We start from the raw sequence: 18997 nt of genomic DNA on the forward strand, positions 1-18997 counted from the left end.
CCCTGTACCTGACCCCACACAATCTGTACCTGACCCCAAATACACCCTTACCCGACCCCACACACCCCTGTACCTGACCTCCACACACCCCTGTACCTGACCTCCACACACCCCTGTACCCGACCCCCACACACCCCTGTACCTGACCTCCACACACCCCTGTACCTGACCCCACACAATCTGTACCTGACCCCAAATACACCCTTACCCGACCCCACACACCCCTGTACCTGACCTCCACACACCCCTGTACCTGACCTCCACACACCCCTGTACCTGACCTCCACACACCCCTGTACCCGACCCCACACACCCCTGTACCTGACCTCCACACACCCCTGTACCTGACCTCCACACACCCCTGTACCTGACCTCCACACAGTCTTGTACCCGACCCCACACACCCCTGTACCTGACCTCCACACACCCCTGTACCTGACCTCCACACACCCCTGTACCTGACCTCCACACACCCCTGTACCCGACCCCACACACCCCTGTACCTGACCTCCACACACCCCTGTACCCGACCCCACACACCCCTGTACCTGACCTCCACACACCCCTGTACCTGACCTCCACACACCCCTGTACCTGACCTCCACACACCCCTGTACCTGACCTCCACACACCCCTGTACCTGACCCCCACACAGTCTTGTACCCGACCCCACACACCCCTGTACCTGACCTCCACACACCCCTGTACCTGACCTCCACACACACCTGACCTGACCCCACACACCCCTGTACCTGACCCCCACACAGTCTTGTACCTGACCTCCACACACCCCTGTACCTGACCTCTACACACCCATGTACCTGACCTCCACACACCCCTGTACCTGACCCCCACACAGTCTTGTACCTGACCTCCACACACCCCTGTACCCGACCCCACACACCCCTGTACCTGACCTCCACACACCCCTGTACCTGACCTCCATACACCCCTGTACCTGACCTCCACACACACCTGACCTGACCCACACACCCCTGTACCTGACCTCCACACACCCCTGACCTGACCCTCACACTCCTGTACCTGACCTCCACACACCCATGTACCTGACCCCCACACAGTCTTGTACCCGACCCCACACACCCCTGTACCTGACCTCCACACACCCCTGTACCTGACTCCCACATTGGATGTACCTGACGGTGAACGGAAAAAAAGTCACAGGAAAAAAAAACACAGAAAAAAGTCACATTTTTTGCTAGGAAAAAAAGTCACAGAAAAAAGTCACAGTGGAAAAATTTTATCGGAAAAAAAGTCACAGAAATAAAGTCACAGAAAAAAGTCACAAAAATCTTTTTAGAAATATTTTTATTAATTTGTTAAGAATTATAAAATTTTGTATGTTTATTGTTGTAGGTTGTATTTTTTGATAGCATAAATTATTTATAGACGTTAAAACCATTATGATTTTTAACAATTGTAAGTAAAAATACTCTAAAATAATTAACACAACAATCTCAACTTTTGTTACGTATTTAGTTAAATACGCGGTAGAAAAATTATTTATAAAAGAAATTTAGGCACATTTTGCCGTAGGCTATTCTCTGGTCGGCCTCTCCTCAGTAGGCATTGTCCGAACATACTTTGTGTTGTTGACGTTAAACGTCAATGACAGCCTTTGAACCTTGTCGGCTTTCTTTTTTTATCCTAAGTTCTGTTATGTAATGAGCGTGATAAATGTGGGCAGTAAAGGTGGTTGAACTAAACATAACTATTGTTGCCATTAGTTGAGGGCATCAAGTCAGATGAATTTACCATTTCACGGTAATTTAATATTGGTATTTGAAAAAAAAAACACGATGAAAAACGTGGACTTTGGAGCATTCTATTAAATGCTACTAATCTTAAGTTTAAAATATTACTTCATAATAAATATTTTTAGATGGATTATAAAAATCCATATGCGTATACAGCCTACACACATTACATTACATTCAATTAATCCTAAGTTAATTTGCACTCTCTAAATATTTAATACATAAAAGTATTAACAAATATCATGCAAATATATATTTGTGACTTTTTTTCCTGTGACTTTTTTTCCTGTGACTTTTTTTCCTGTGACTTTTTTCTGTGTTTTTTTTTTCCTTTTTTTTCCTGTGACTTTTTTTCCTACAATCGTACCTGACCCCACACACCATTGTACCTACCCCTGTACCTGACCCCACACACCCTTGTACCAGACCCCACCCGACCCCACACACCCCTGTACCCGACCCCACACGCCACTGTACCAGACCTCACACCGAGATGTTCCTCATCTCTGATATGCTCAAATCCCCTCATTCCTCTGTCTCGGCAAATCTCCCAACATTCCCCCCCCCCCCCCTCGCAAAGCTTACCCGTCATCCCAATGGTGTCAAGGAAAGAATAAAAACCAGCCGTCCCATAATCCCTGGCGTTTTGATACGCCGACAATTTATCACCCGAGCGGCAGCTCAGCATTTATTGCCCGACCCTGGGCGGATCGACTCCATTAGCAACTCTTTACGGCCTGTCGTATTCGATTATCTAAGAATCAGATCTAAACGAGTTCGATTAGCAATGATTTAAGTAAGGGATTCATGCACGTGTAGTTATGCATATAAGGGGTTAAGCTGTTGGTTTTTTAGTTTAGTTATATCTAGTAACAGTCCCTTTTGGTTTTTATTAAAATTTGTCCCGTCGCAAATTTCTACTTGGTGGAATACATAGGGGACACCAATAGTTTACACAGGAATTAGGCCTAAATGTAATTTTGAATGAAGCTTAAACAATCGTGTTTCTTTCCTTCTGAAACGATGTGATTCCCATCTTTGTAAATCATATATATATATATATATATATATATATATATATATATATATATATATATATATATATATATATATATATATATATATATACAAGTGTGTGTCATGATTAACCTAACATCTGGTCAAAATGTAACTCGGCCACTGTGCGACTATCACGGTATTAAGAGCATCAACCCAAAACTGTTCGGTTATCGTCCACACCAGGCTCTGAACCTGAACATATCTGAGCTCTGAACAAGGCCATCTCAGTTAAACCTTTCCTGAGGTTTAACACACACCCGTGTCAAAATCGAAATTGTCCTTTCTAAACAGCTCCGGTTTCTCTAAACTTATATTACTTAAATATGTTTAATTACCTTAAATTGCCAAACTTCAATCATAATGAAAATATAAATATCTCTAATTAAAATACTCGGTTATTCTAGATATCTTAACCTAAACCATTTCGGTTAAACCAAACACCAAAATGAATACAAAATTACACCATTGAACCTAAAACGATAAACTTAACCGTTTCGGTTAATCTAACCACCAAAATGAATACAAAATTACACCCTTGAACCTAACACAATAAACTAAACCGTTTCGGTGAATCTAAACACCAAAAATGAATACAAAATTACACCCTTGAACCTAACACAATAAACTAAACCGTTTCGGTAAATCTAAACACCAAAAATGAATACAAAATTACACCCTTGAACCTAAAACAATAAACTAAACCGTTTCGGTGAATCTAACCACCAAAATGAATACAAAATTACACCCTTGAACCTAAAACAATAAACTAAACCGTTTCGGTTAATCTAACCAGCAAAATGAATACAAAATTACACCCTTGAACCTAAAACAATAAACTAAACCGTTTCGGTTAATCTAACCAGCAAAATGAATACAAAATTACACCCTTGAACCTAAAACAATAAACTAAACCGTTTCGGTTAATCTAACCAGCAAAATGAATACAAAATTACACCCTTGAACCTAAAACAATAATGTAGCAGACAGGAATGCCAGGTATTTTATGGACCGCTTACACCTGCTTGCATCACGTGGGGTCTGGGGCTATAATTAGCTACACCTAGTGGTCCAAAGCCCTTAAGGAAATGGACTCTTAACTTACCTTAATATAAGGTTTTATATAAAATACATATGTATACACTTCCTCGCAAACCAACACAATATAACAAATATACCGTCATACTCATTACAGGTTTATTATAAGATTTGCGGGGGTCGGCGTGGCCGAGTATAACAGGTTGCACGCAAGTTGAGAACGCAGAAGAAGAAGAAAAGATTTGAAACATCCCTTAATACATGCCCTAGGCGCAGTAAAACCAATATTGGCACCACAACTGTAAACATTCACCCACACCCGCAATACGGCAACATACCAGCACGTCCATATTGGTACCACAACTGTTAACATTTACCAACACGACACGGCAACATACTAGCCCGTCCATATTGGTACCACAACTGTAAACATTCACCCACACTCGAGAAACGACAACATACCACAACAGTTTGTCAAGACCTCACCACGCCCCCTTCGTCCAAGCCAAAAGCCAACTATGTTTACTTGAATTCAAATATACTTCCAAAAATACTTTTCAAACTTCATTAACTCTTAACTATTTTTCGAAATTCGTTTCGTTTTATTTTTTCCGGCCATCTATTTATAATTCCCGCACCTGTCACTTCCTGGACGGCAAGCCTGCGCGTGCTTTTCTTTTGAAGCTGCTCTCCCTTCTTTCTATTTATAAACTTAGACTTTAATTATTTGGAAAGGGGGGGGGGGGGAACTAGACTCTATAAACAAATTCACTTGCATGAGCTTGCTTGTTTGTAAATATTCAAGACCAACAAATATGTTTTTATACTTTGAGCGCTAATGAAATGTAAATATCGAATTTAAAATAATTAGTCTATTTATAGGTCAACTAAACTTTGCAGCTTGTCATTTTTTTCAAGCGTATTAGGTCTATTTAAAAAAAAAACCCCAAAAAAAACAACAACAAAAAACAGCAAGTAAATAGGCTTACTTAACATTGCAAGTTTAATATTTAAATACAATTACAGCCGATGAAGACATTTTTTATAAACACGAAACACAATGAAAATTAACAACACAAAATTAAATGGTTGTTTACTGTTAAATTTTTTCGCTACCCTGTGGTAACTATGCGTGTTAGCGACCTCACACAAACGATCTCGGTATTTAGCCGGCCCGGTGAAGTATCTATCAAACGGCAGACACGGCCATAATGTTGTGGCGGTCAATCACAATCTATCATCTTTGGAAGGAGAAAAATTCATTCATGCTTTCAATCGGCGAGAGACGTGGGTTTGTATACTGCGCCGTGCCGGTACAGTTTAGAAAGTTATGGCTTATCCCGAAGGAGGGGGGGGGGGGGGAAATGGTAGGCGGTATGTGAAATAACACTTTTGCATTTTAAAGAAGAAAGTCTACCGCCCCCCGAACGAAATCGAATTTATTAAAAAATATATACTTTTAACAGTGTCCGCCCCCCCCCCCTCCCGAAAATTTCAAGTGCACTTCCGGAGAAAAAAGTCTGGAAGAAACACTGGTTGGAGGGGTGGGGAGCGCTGGACGTGCTTCGGTAAAGTGGACGTTATTTTATGGGGGTCTGGCTTTTTTGTGACGATGTGTGACATGGGAGGGGGGGGGGGGGTAAAATAGTCCAAAAAAGCATGACGTCTTTTATGGATGACCCCTGACGTACAATTTATGGATGACCCCCATAACATGGACACAAATTATGAAAGTGGAAGCCAGAAAGACCAGACAAATATTCCGTGTCAGAAAACTTAACTACAGCCGAGTCCGGTACAACCTTGATAGTTGGTGATGTTCGTTCCTTGTTTTCACCCCTCCTTCAATAAAACAGCAGGTTATTTTACAGACTAAATTTTTTTTTAACAAAAACTAAAGCAATATTTAAAAACAATTTGTATTTAGGTTCAGAGGCGTCACGAGGTGGGGGTTGCGGATCGCACTGGGCGACACAATTTAGGGGTCATCCATTTATGACGTCCACAATTCTTTTAGATTTTGGACCCCTCCCCCCCCCCCCGTCCACAAAAGTCCTTTTTAAAAGTCCACACGCGTCCGCAAAAGTCACTTTTTTTCGGGACACCCCCCCCCCCGTGTGGACGTCAAAAATGGATGACCCCTTGGGGGGGGGGGGGGGGGGGTGACACCAAGACAAAAAAAATTGCAAGATATATAAAATAAATATGGTTTTTGCCAGTTTAATGAATGGTTAATTAGCGTTAAAAAATGTAAGTACATGATGACGATCGCGACAAGGGGGGGGGGGGTGGGGTGGAGATAGAACACTTAGACGCAAACTACAGAGAAAACAATGTTACGCCCACAGCTGTTTTAACACGCCCACAGCTGTTTTAACAATCGTCTATATATAAACATCATTAATATTAAATGTAAACACTTTAAAGCTTTTATCGGGGGGGGGGGGGGTGGTGACAACAACTACACTACAAAATTTACAGAGAAAAAAAAGGGGGGTGACATCATGAGGTGCCGCACCGGTAACACCCGACCTAGCGACGCCACTGTTTAGGTTTAAAATCAAAATGGTTTCTTTCATCATCCTGAAAGTTTTAGCGCCGAATGTAAAGACTACTCTTCTCTGGACTATAGCAGTAATATTTTATGAATTTAGTGTGACTGGGAGTCTGTTATGGAGATGTGACCAACCCGCCAAAATTCGCGTCGAGACGTCCCCTCCCCCCCCCCCCTCTCGCTGCGCGACAAGGCGAACCGCTCTACCTGTTGGTGAATGAAGGGGGCAGGGGTGGGGGGGCGCTGGAGACTACATATTCTGTCATCTACCCATTCTTTTTTTTCCCTCCCCTAACCTCCCATTTATAATTAGGTTTTAAAAATACAAGTGGCTGTAGTGCGGTGGGGGGAGGGCTCGGCGCTGGTAGCCCCGTGTGTTTGCGTGCACCTCTAGGCTAGTCCCACAGGGTATGTGCTGGCCTCTTTTTTAATTGAGCCCCTAAACTTTGGACTTCCCTCCCCTTGCCATAGCAGACGACAGGGTCTTGTGGTTAGGTGTGGATTGGATACTCTCGGATTTAACCATTTCGGTCGTGTGGATTTAAATTCTGTTCGTGGATTAGGTTCTTGGATTAGGCTGCTAATTCTGCTGTAGTTGTGTTTTCTGGTTTGTCGTCTGTAGAGGTCGTGTTGACGGTGTCGTGTGTGGTGTGTGTTGCTGTTCTGTGAATTACACGCCGCGGTACGATACGTTTGTTCATAACATTTTTTTTTAACGGCACATTACGTACGCTTTTGTTACTCATGTGTTTATTTATATACATTGTTTTTTTTTACACGTTCGCCTATACAGCAGGCTAAATTATTTATTACCAAAGTCTACCCTACATGTGTAATTTCAGGAAGGTTTTTTATACACCGTTTATTTAAAAAAAAATCTTTTATTATTTGATTTAAGTTATTAAACAGTAATAAAGAAAAAATAATTTATGCTTAGTTGTTAGAATTTTAAAAAGTCAAATTTATTATTTTGGAAGATTTACGTCATAGATTCTTTACACGAGAGACAACATTCTAATAAAAAAAATATTGTAAACAAACTTGTAGGGTAGAAAAAATGTTTAACTTGCTGTTTACAGCAACAAGTTGTTAACTGGCTGTTTACAACAACAGTTGGTTAACTGGCTGTTTACAGCAACATTTGGTTAACTGGCTGTTTACAGCAACAGCTGCTTAACTGGCTGTTTACAGCAACATTTGGTTAACTGGCTGTTTACAGCAACAGTTGCTTAACTGGCTGTTTATTGCAACAGTTGGTTAACTGGCTGTTTACAGCAACAGTTGGTTAACTGGCTGTTTACAACAACAGTTGGTTAACTGGCTACAGCAACAAGTGGTTAACTGGCTGTTTACAGCAACAGTTGTTTAAGTGTCTATTTCCAGCAATAGTTGTTTAACTATCCGTTAAAGCAACAGTTAGTTAACCGTCTGTTTCCATCCCTCTGACACCTGCACACACCTGCACACCCCCACCTTGCGTGTAGACGAACCAACTGCATCAGCTGACCGCATGTTATGACAACCAAACGTCCATAAAAACGACGCTTCCCTTGTTGTGAAATCTTGCCTCACCAAATAATTGTGTCGTGCATGTAACAACAAATCTCAGCCGAAGACACATTTCTGCCTGCCCTCTACACAACATAAATATTTACCATCTACTAAGTCAAAGACTATCAAATATTAATCCCCCCTCTCCAACACATCAAAACAAAACTTGCAATTTCAACAAATACATAATTACCACTTGTCTTAAAACAAGAGTTTGGTCTGCTAGTTCCGTTATATCAGCTTTCATAGAAAAACGTTCGGTTGTTTGAAACATTGCGTCCATACTTTTGAAACATTCGAATAGGATCCAAATGTTTCCTTACGGCGTTACGGTGTAAACTATTTAGTGTGTATGTAGTGGCGCTCAGTGAGGAATCTTAAGTTCTTAACCGTTCATAATGAATATTTAATTTATATTTAATGTAAGCGTTGCCCGGGGGGTCCGCCCTACCCCCACCTGCGCATCATTATACCAACGCCGTGGTGTTAAACGTGTGGTCATGATGCCATTGAGACCACATACATAGATTTAAAAAAAATTCTTATCAGGTTCAGCAAATTTAATGGTTCAGTTTTCTTATTTTAAGGCTAAGGAAATAGTATCCAGTTGTATCCACGTGTAAGATATTGTATCCACGTGTACCCACGTGTAAGATATTATATCCAGGTGTATTCAAGTGTAAGATATTATATCCAGGTGTATCGAGTGAAATTGTGTTCCGGTGTATCCATGGATACACATAGTTCTGTGGATTAGGTGAATGGATAAAACCTGCTGAAGCAGCGAAAACTTGAAATGTGGCCGCTGGATGCTGCTCGATTGACTTATCCATGGATATTGGTAGTTTGTGTTTACCTGGGATTTGTTCATCCACAGCGAGCGCAGGATGGTAAGTTTTTTTTTTTTTTCTTGTTTGTTTGTTTTGGCTATACTAGGTGTACTGCAAGTGAACTAGTGGGTCACAGGTGAACCACTGGGTCACAGGTCGACCTCTGAGGTCACAGGTGATCCACTAAGGTCAAAGGTGAAACACTGAGGTCACAGGTGAACCACTGAGGTCATAGGTGAACCACTAGGTCACATATGGACCACATGTTCACAGGTAAACCACTGAGGTCACCTATGTTTTCTGCTTCTACTTTTTACTTAACATCTGAGGTGACCTGACTGACGATTAATTTACATAATTAATTTGATAAAATACCTCAATATATTACCTTGCTTAATTAACCTGTCGGCTGCCCTCTTAATTAAGGAATGTTTAACTAAAAACACGACTGAAGCGCCACGATAAATTAACAGCTTTAGACGGCCGCTTACAAATGACAACGAACCATTTCGTCCAGCCTAATTAAAAACAAAATCATGTCCATGTCCATTAAATGTCCATTGACTTTACTTCTGTATCTACCTATTGCTTGTGGCGAAGTCCATATTTCATCTACCCTGTGATCTGCGTATCTTCCAGACTTAATTCTCCTGGGAGGGTGGGGGAAGGCTCCAAAGAGATGCCTGGAAGAAACTGTCTGTGAATTTCACGTGTTTTCTGTTCTCTTTCTAGTAAGTGTGCATCAAGTCCTTGAGCTTAAGCTTACGATACATTGGATTATCGATATCCCGGCATTATCTCTAAAAGGCTACATTACATAGACTAGACGATATCAAGACATAGACACTAAGCGTGTCAACGTTACATTGACTTGACGATAACCAGACCACAACAAACGACCACGTACCAATCTCTTGACGTTTTCTTGAACACATTTAAAATAATATAATTTTACATTTTTAAACCAGCCAACGCTCAATTAGTTCTGAAGGAAATTAACGGGAAAACCCGTAACCTATTTAAATTTGATCGCTGTTATTAGAACCTTTAATAAGAGAATCCGAGTTATTAATTAGCGCAACACAGATGTGCTAGGTTAAGAAAATATTTCGGAACACACAAAAACAGGAAGTATACAAGAAAATTGGCTAAAAAACGGTATTGCTATTTATAGTCACTGGAATTTCCAATGTCAATATTTCGAGTTAAAGGGTAACTCCGTTTGCAGGATGCTATAACTACGGCCTCACCATTTCAAGAAAAACGACAATGGGTTGTACTTGCGTCTATGATAGGTTATCAGGGTTGGTTGGGCGGGAATTGTGAGCAGGAAATGTCAGAAATATCAGGCTTAAAATGTGTTCACAGAAGTCTCAGAGCAGCAGGCATTAGGAAAGCAAATGTGTGTGTGTGGGGTGGGGGGATGGGGGTGGGGGTGGGGCAGTGTTTTCTCCCAGACATTTTTCTCCGGGGGGGGGGGGGGGGGAGGACGGGACTGAAACTTTCGAGCAGTTTTTCTTCCAGACTTTTTTCTCCGGGGGGGGGGGGGGGCGGACACTAGTAAAAGTATATGTTTACTATATAAATTCCATCTCGTTCGGGGTGGGGGGGGGGGGCAGGCCGTATGGGTCTGGTCGTAAAGTGGTGGCATATCATGGTGTTGTAGGGTGGCATATTGTGGTGTCGCAAGTATCAAGTTCTCACAGACTCTAACAAGTAAACGATGCTGCACATGTAAAATAACTACCCCCCCCCCGTACACCATATCTTACTAGTGACATACAAATGTGTTCCAAAAGTTTAGTATACGAACAGACACAGTCAAGTTTCACCCGACACAAAAAAATATGTTTGTTGACATTGGTTGTATTCAGGTAAAAGAAGCAGGAAAAACATGTCTCTAATAAATGGGTCTTCTTCTACCAACAATTCTTTTGGCCCCCTTATATGGTGAGTCATGCCGTCTGCTAATGACGTCAAGGGTTGGTTTGTATGGCTGTGAAAGGGGGAGGGAAGGGGGAGGGAAGGGGGAGGGATTATTAAACATAAGACTTAAATATCCCGGAGCCAGACAAAAAAAAACACCCGTCGCGGTCTAGTACATTCAACAGTTTTTGGTTTCATATCTATTTTTAGCGACTAATCCGGATACCGAATACCAGTGGATCTGTGCCACCGTGAATAAAATAGGTTTCAAGTTGGACTATATGGGCTCAATGTCTTATCGCTTCATTAGGTAGCTGATCGTATTTGTGTTTAACTGTTCAATGATGCGTGGAAAAACGCCGAAATCCAGTCCTTGAGATCACGTAGAGCTCTTGAGCACGTTTAATGATGTTTGTTTAGTGTTCACTTACTGTGGTGCTCAATGAACTAGTACTGTCTGTAGCGAACTAAGCACAGTATACACACAGCGCGCTATCTACACACAGCACATTATCTACACACAGCACATTACACACAGCACACTACACACAGCACATTATCTACACACAGCGCACTACACACAACACACTATCTGCACACAGCACACTATCTACACACAGCACATTATCTACACACAGCGCACTACACACAGCGCGCTATCTACACACAGCACATTATCTACACACAGCACATTACACACAGCACACTACACACAGCACATTACACACATCACAATACACACAGCACACTATCTACACACAGCACACTACACACAACACACTATCTACACACAGCCCACTATCTGCACACAACACACTATCTGCACACAGCACACTATCTATACACAGCACACTATCTACACACAGCACACTATCTACACACAGCACACTACACACAACACACTATCTACACACAGCACACTATCTACACACAACACACTATCTACACACAGCGCACTTCAGATATAACAACTAAAGACCTTTTACATAGTACAGTCAACTGACCAACACTTTAATTGACCAACACTGACCTCAACTGACCAACACTTTAATTGACCAACACTGACCTCAACTGACCAACACTGACATTAACTGACCAACACTGACCTCAACTGACCAACACTTTAATTGACCAACACTGACCTCAACTGACCAACACTTTAATTGACCAACACTGACCTCAACTGACCAACACTTTAATTGACCAACACTGACCTCAACTTACCAACACTGACATTAACTGACCAACACTGACGTCAACTGACTAAAACTGACGTGTCTAAAAGACTCGAGAAATGGAAGCTACCACTCTGTTTATGTTTATTGTAAGATATCTTCATCGCCATTTTCTTGTGAGAGTATGAGCGCCTCCATTTTCGACGATCGGCCGGCCGAAAAAAAAGCTGCCATTGTCAGTTTTAAAAATACGCTGAAGCACTTGTCCGATACAAAAAAAAAAAAAAAAACCACTTTGCGTTCAAGGTAAGACAAAAATTAGCTTGTTGGTAGTCGTAAACTTTTTAGTGGAAATAATGGAAACTTTAATATTTTTTATTCAAAGTCTTATCAGACTTTTAAATGTCTTGTTCACTGTTTGACTCAGTAATTACCAACGGTGAAGTTTTAAATTTAAGAAAATTACTTGTAACATCTTCACGTGAAACAACGGAAGAGCTTTGAATTTGTTTCAAAAAACAAAACGTCAAATTATTCACGCAACTCTTCCAAACATCAGATATTTTCCAAAAATTAGAGTACAAAAATAAATCAAAGGTATTGTCGTAAACCGTTTTTCTTTATATCCTCATGGACCCGTATAACAAAATATAAGATGGTTACACCCCCCCCCCCCGCCTGTGTTTTATGTATTAGCTGCACGATCCTTAATCATATTACGTGTAACCGCTAGACTTGGAAGAGATTAGAATTAATTCATTAAATCCGCCAGCAAACGTACCGGCAGACGTGGACGAGGTAAATGCCACAATATAACCAGCGTAGGGCTTGCTCGTCCACTTCGTCTGTACATTTGTCACGGTGCAGGAGAAAGCTGTACACCGCTCGGTAAAACAATGTCACCGTGTGAACAAATGGCCGCGCCACGAGATGAACACAGAGATTTGCTGAGGGGACAAATTTTCGACCGTCAAAACTCGCTTGTCACCGCTTGTTGTGACGCGGCTTCGGGAATTCCAAACACGGAGTTATTGTTTTTTTTATGTTTGGTGGCAGGAGGGTTAATCATGTAGTCTGGTGGTGGTTACAGTTTTGGTGGCATAAGGGTTAATCGTGTAGTCTGGTAGCAGGAGGGTTAATTGTACCAGCATGGAAGTATCTTCAGTATCGGTAGCGGTAGGGTTAATCGTGTAGGTCTGGTAGTGCTTAGTTTTTGTGGCATAAGGGTTAATCGTGTAGTCTGGTAGCAAGAGGGTTAATCGTACCAGCATGGAAGTATCTTCAGTATCGGTAGCGGTAGGGTTAATCATGTAGTTTGGTTGTGTTTGCAGTTTTGGTGGGGCAGGAGGGTTAATCATGTAGTCTAGCAGCGGTAAGCTTAAACGTACCAGCATGGAACAGAGGCGTAGCGATGAGGGGGAGGGGGGGGCAGGGGGGTACATATGTCCCTGGGCGCCGACCGGGGGTTGGAAAAAACAAATTAAAATGTCATTTTAGCTGCACTTTTGCATTATAAATAGTTTGAGTGGGGGGGGGGGTGCAAATTGAAAATTTGCTCCCGAGGGGGGCGCCAAATTGAAAGTTTGTCCCCGGGCGCCGGAAGGGTCGCTACGCTTCTGTGGAAGTACCTTTAGTTTTGGTGGCAGTAGGTTTAATCGTGTATTTCTTGTGATGTCTATAGTAGCAAAGTTCGAACCCCAGGGGATCTGGAGACAGCAACCCATCTATTAGAGAAAACTCGAACATCAATCAACAGCTGCCTGGTAATTTGATCTTAGACCAATGGCTATGGTAGCAAACACAGAAAGAAAAGCAGGCTGAAATCTGAGTCAAAGGCCTACATGACTCATAACAAGATGAGTCGTAATAGTAAATTGTGTTGGAGAAAGTCCCCTCCAACATTACAATTAAGAACGAAGAAGAAGAAGAACCTTCAAGAGCATATCATCAGTCCCAGATGAAGGATGAACTTTAGGCTTGTGGCTAGCAGCCGTACCCTAAAATAACATCCCGCTACAGAAGACGCCAATACATTCAACCATGTTGGGTCCCTACGCTCCACAAGGGGTCCACAGGAATGATAATGATGATTAGACATTTGCCTCGGAGCTAATTGGAAAGAACGCGTAAAGTACACCTTGCTTAGGTCAAGATTCTATGGTCTAGTTGTACACAGGCGTACGTCGTGTGATTGATTCTGTACACTGTCCGATAATTACTTCCCTAACCTTTTCACACTAACCGGAAGAGGAAGTACCTGCACAACGTCATCGCACGTGCTACGGCCATGTTTGCGCAGGCGCACCGCCCGTTATCTGGTTGTTTTCTGTTGGTGCGTGGGGTTCCTCAGATGAGGTGGATTTACTGACGTGTAAGCTATTCCCACTCCTGTCCCACGTGACACCCCTATTCACACGACAGTTGTGTGAACAGCCGGCGCGCAAACATTTTTTCTGTCTGCAGACTCGCCTGGGTACACACTGAAATTAGACACGGCTGGTGAAGGTCAGCCAAGCTTGACGAGCACATCAATAAATGCTGAGTTATTTCTTGCGATTCTTCTGATCGTTTAGTTTTTTAAAAAAAAATTCTGATAACTGAAGGTATGATGAACCCAAGTAAGATAAGACCAAAATTCTAAATGTTTGAAATAACATTAAAAATAACCAAATTCATCTTTTCATCATCTTTTCTAGTTCGTTCCCAAGACGAATGGCGCAGATGAAGTAGAGTTTGTCTATTTCAGAGGTCAGAGACCTTGGTTTATGAAAGAACAGTTTGCTCAGCACTATGCCTAGCCACATTTGCTATCCCTAGCGTGAGTTTGGTACCCATCAGAGCTGGGTACACTCCGGGACATTTTTATTTAATTAAACCCGGATTCGAACTCGAGACTTTCGCCGTCCCATTAACCCACACTTGCGTGTCCACAAATCACATTCTATTTAAGCCAGTTTTTTTCTCCCACCCCAGCATCAATAAAAAGCCACTAAAAAGTCACAAAAAAGCCAGAGTACCGTAAAATGACTTCACCAAGTTCCACTTCGCCCATCAGAAATAACTCCAACAAAAGATCATGTTTTCGTCTTTTTGACCTTTTGTAAAAAAAAACCCGGATAGTGACGTCACCTTGGTTACCCCCCCCCCCCCCCCATTTTTTACATTAAGGACAACGTAACAAAATGTGCACCTTCCATTCGGCGAATGACGTCATTTATAATGTTTATAATCAGTATTACGACGTATTATGATAGTTTTTAAATTTGGTTTTTAAATTTTGTAGTATTCAAAATTTCACCTAGTCTATCTTCCAGACTTTTTTCTCTTTGGGGCATTTGAAATTTTCGGGGGGGGGGGGGGGGTGTGGAGGGGGGCGGACTGTTAAAAGCATTTATTTTCTGTATGGAAGAAACTCTGATTTCAACTATTTTCGGATGAGCCAGATACAAGAAGCAGATGAGATTAGTTGATATATGATGTCCCCAGATCAGCACAATATTTCATCTCATGTTTTGCTACAAAGATATGAGCCACGTTAATAAACGTGTTTACTTATTCAGAAGTTGGAAGTCTGATTTGTATTTAGTAAAATATAATAGAAGTATGTAATTTAAATCTGTAGCCACATTTTACAATGCGCAAGACTTGACAATTCTCAACAAGAGATTCGTTATTTCTTAGAAAATGTGCGTGACTTTTTCCACAAGTTATTTCCTATGTGACTTTTTGTCTGAGACTTTATTACCTTTGTGACTTTGTGTATGAGACTTAATTACCTTTGTGACTTTGTGTCTGGCACTTTATTACCTTTGTGACTTTGTGACTGAGACTTATTACCTTTGTGACTTTGTGTCTGGCACTTTATTTCCTTTGTGACGTTGTGTCTGAGATTTTATTACCTTTGTGACTTTGTGTCTGGCACTGTAGGCCTATTTCCTTTGCAAAAACTGCGACGAGTTCCGCGACTTATTTTCCCCTGTCACCTTGTGTCAGTCCTTGCTTCATAGGATACTTTTAGCAACAATTATTCCTTGAACTGCGTGAGTTCATTAGTAAAAATAAACTCTGGTAACTTAAGATGTATAGGCCAGGGGCGGCAACGTGCGGCTCGCGAGCCGCATGCGGCTCTTTTGACGTTACGATGCGGCTCTCCATTTCTGTGCTCTCATTATATCTTTTTAGAATATTCATAAACTTAAATTATTTTATACGTGAAAGTTTCTGAAAATATCTTTTGTTATACATCCGAACGTCCAAAGATACAACATTTTTTTAATTTATTACATCATCTCAAAACAAATATAAAAGAAATCAACATTGAGCCATTTGGAATTTTTGCTGGTTCGCTTCAAATGCAATTGCTTGATTTGAAAACAAAACATGTATGGAGTGGTAGTTCACAGATCTCCAGTAGCGTAGCGAGGGGGGGGGGGGACATATGTCCCCGGGCGCCGACCTCAGGGGGCGCCAAAATGGGTTGTAATGGGGGTGCAAATCGAAATCTTTGTCCCCGGGCGCCGGGAAGGGTCGCTACGCCTCTGCAGATCTCAAGAGCAAGTTAGAAGAGTTGGAGGTCCAAAAAAGCATTAACGTTACGCTGCACAAGTGGACAGTTCTAAAAGAAATGCGGCGAGTTGAGGCACTTACATTTGACGCATGGAATAGTCTTGCAGGATTCTATAGTAAGGTGAAGAAACGGCATCTTGAGTGCTAACGATCTTCAGGTCAACATATTCGTGCGAGCAAGAGTTCTCTTGCTTGAATATAATGAAAATAAAAATAAGAAGCTAACAAATAAAAATCTTGAGGCGTTCTTGAAACTGAAAGCAAGTTATAAGTCAGATTTAACAAAACTATCAAAAGTCATGCAAGGCCAATGCTCCCATTGATGTATTTGTTATAAATATTATTCAATAACTGTAGTTAAAATATTGGATTACTAATTGTATTATTATAACATAGCTAGCTAAAATAATTGTATATGTTATGTGCGGAAAATGTGTATGTATTCATATGAATAAATATTATTTCATATTTAAAGCTATTTATTTTAAATAAAAAATCTAATTCATATACCTGATCCTAATCAAATACCATAGTAATTGAAATAAAAATGTTATTGGCTCTCTAACAGCTGGAAATTTTGAACATTGAAACTTTTGGCTCTTCCTTCAAAAATTGTTGCCAACCCCAGGTACAATCTTTAGTATTCTTTACAAATCGATCGACGAAACAAAAAATGTTTCCCAAACTGTCCGATTCGATGAGCGCTACTTAAATGTTTGATTTGTTCTTTATACATTTTTTACTATATATTTCTAAAAGGTTTTCTATTTTAACGATAATTAAATAATAATTATAAATTCTAAGCAATTTAAATAATACACTATAATCTTAATAGGAATACTTTATATTCGTGTTTATTTATTTAAAAAATAAACATTGCCATTTTAATTAAATTAATACTGAATTTCTAAAGATTGCAACCATTGGTAGGAAATTATTTATATGTTGTCTCCCCTGGTTACTATGAATTAAAACAATAATACTCAATGATAGTCCACCCAGCTCTGATGGGTACCTATTCACGTTAAGGAAAGTAAAGACGGGTTGGCATAGTATTGACCACATTATCCCTTCATATGCCGAGGTCAAGAAACATATGAACTCTACTTCTTCTGCCCAATGAAGCGCTCGGTCTGAAGAGAAATCTTGATTTAAGCCACCAACCTACCAGCTGTAAGCCACCAACCTACCTGGTTTAGAGCCCAACCTACCAGGTGTGTAAGCCACAAACTTACCAGGTGTAAGCCACAAACCTACCAAATGTAAGCCACCAACCTACAATGTGTAAGCCACCAACCTACCAGGTTTAGAGCCCACCCTGTCAGGTGTAAGCCACCAACCTACCAGGTGTAAGCCACAAACCTACCAAATGTAAGCCACCAACCTACAATGTGTAAGCCACCAACCTACCAGGTTTAGAGCCCACCCTGTCAGGTGTAAGCCACCAACCTACCAGGTGTAAGCCACAAACCTACCAGATGTAAGCCACCAACCTACCAGGTGTAAGCCACCAACCTATCAGGTGTGTAAGCCACCAACCTACCAGGTGTAAGCCACCAGCCTACCAGGTGTAAGCCACCAACCTACCAGGTGTAAGACACTAACCTATTAGGTTTAGAGCCCAACCTACCAGATGTAAACCACCTACCTACCAAGGTGTACGCCACCAACCTACCAAGGTGAAAGCCACCAACCTACCAAAGTGTAAGCCACCAACCTACCAGGTTCAGAGCCCAACCTACTTCGCCGTGCAGGCTCCGTCTCAGTTTGCCAAGAGTATACTTCAAGTACTCCAGAGCAAAACTCCAAGCTCTCAACTGATCCATCCTAAACACGTCAGATAAAACCTGGCGCCATTTGAGGTCAAGCGTATTTCCATTCCCCGCAAGACGCCAACAATAAAAGAACACTTGAATCGTTTTTTGGTTAAACGTCGGCTGAAGAAATGGCGGCCCTAGAATTAATCAGCCCCGATGTTGATGGGGTGTCCCCTAACACCAGCAGGGGTGTGGGGGGGGGGGGGGGGTGTCGTAGTTTCCGCTGGAGTCGGTAAACACAGCAGGATTAAAGAGTTCTTGCACCAAATTTATGCCGTTAAAGTCATTGACCCGATCATGTTCTCTTTATGGAAGAAGTTAATATTGTTAAAGGTGTGGGGTTCGTTGGCTGCGTACCTTATTTCAACATGGTAGAAAGTAGCTCACAAGGTGGTCTAAAATGAAGGGTTCGTTGGTTGCGTACCTTATTTCAACATGGTAGAAAGTAGCTCACAAGGTGGTCTAAAATCTAGGGTTCGTTGGCTGCGTACCTTAGTTAAACATGGTAGAAAGTAGCTCGCAAGGTGGTCTCAAATGTAGGGTTCGTTGGCTGTGTACCTTATTTCAACATGGTAGAAAGTAGCTCGCAAGGTGGTCTCAAATGTAGGGTTCGTTGGCTGTGTACCTTATTTCAACATGGTAGAAAGTAGCTCGCAAGGTGGTCTAAAATGTAGGGTTCGTTGGCTGTGTACCTTATTTCAACATG

The 18997-nt window shown here is 41.5% G+C and overlaps 1 protein-coding gene across 1 annotated transcript in view; it reads left to right on the plus strand.

The window, feature by feature from the left end:
- Positions 1-8689: 8689 nt before the first annotated feature.
- Positions 8690-18997, plus strand: part of LOC131936482 (laminin subunit alpha-1) — a 99681-nt gene continuing 89373 nt past the window's right edge. The window contains exon 1 of the mRNA XM_059293496.1: positions 8690-8867. Within this exon, the coding sequence (XP_059149479.1) occupies positions 8774-8867 (94 nt within the window). The 5' untranslated portion in view covers positions 8690-8773. The remainder of the gene's footprint in view (positions 8868-18997) is intronic.

The sequence above is a fragment of the Physella acuta genome, unplaced genomic scaffold (genome assembly GCF_028476545.2).
Source record: "Physella acuta isolate Inbredline_101_S28 unplaced genomic scaffold, ASM2847654v3 ptg000178l, whole genome shotgun sequence".
NCBI classification, from domain to species: domain Eukaryota; kingdom Metazoa; phylum Mollusca; class Gastropoda; family Physidae; genus Physella; species Physella acuta.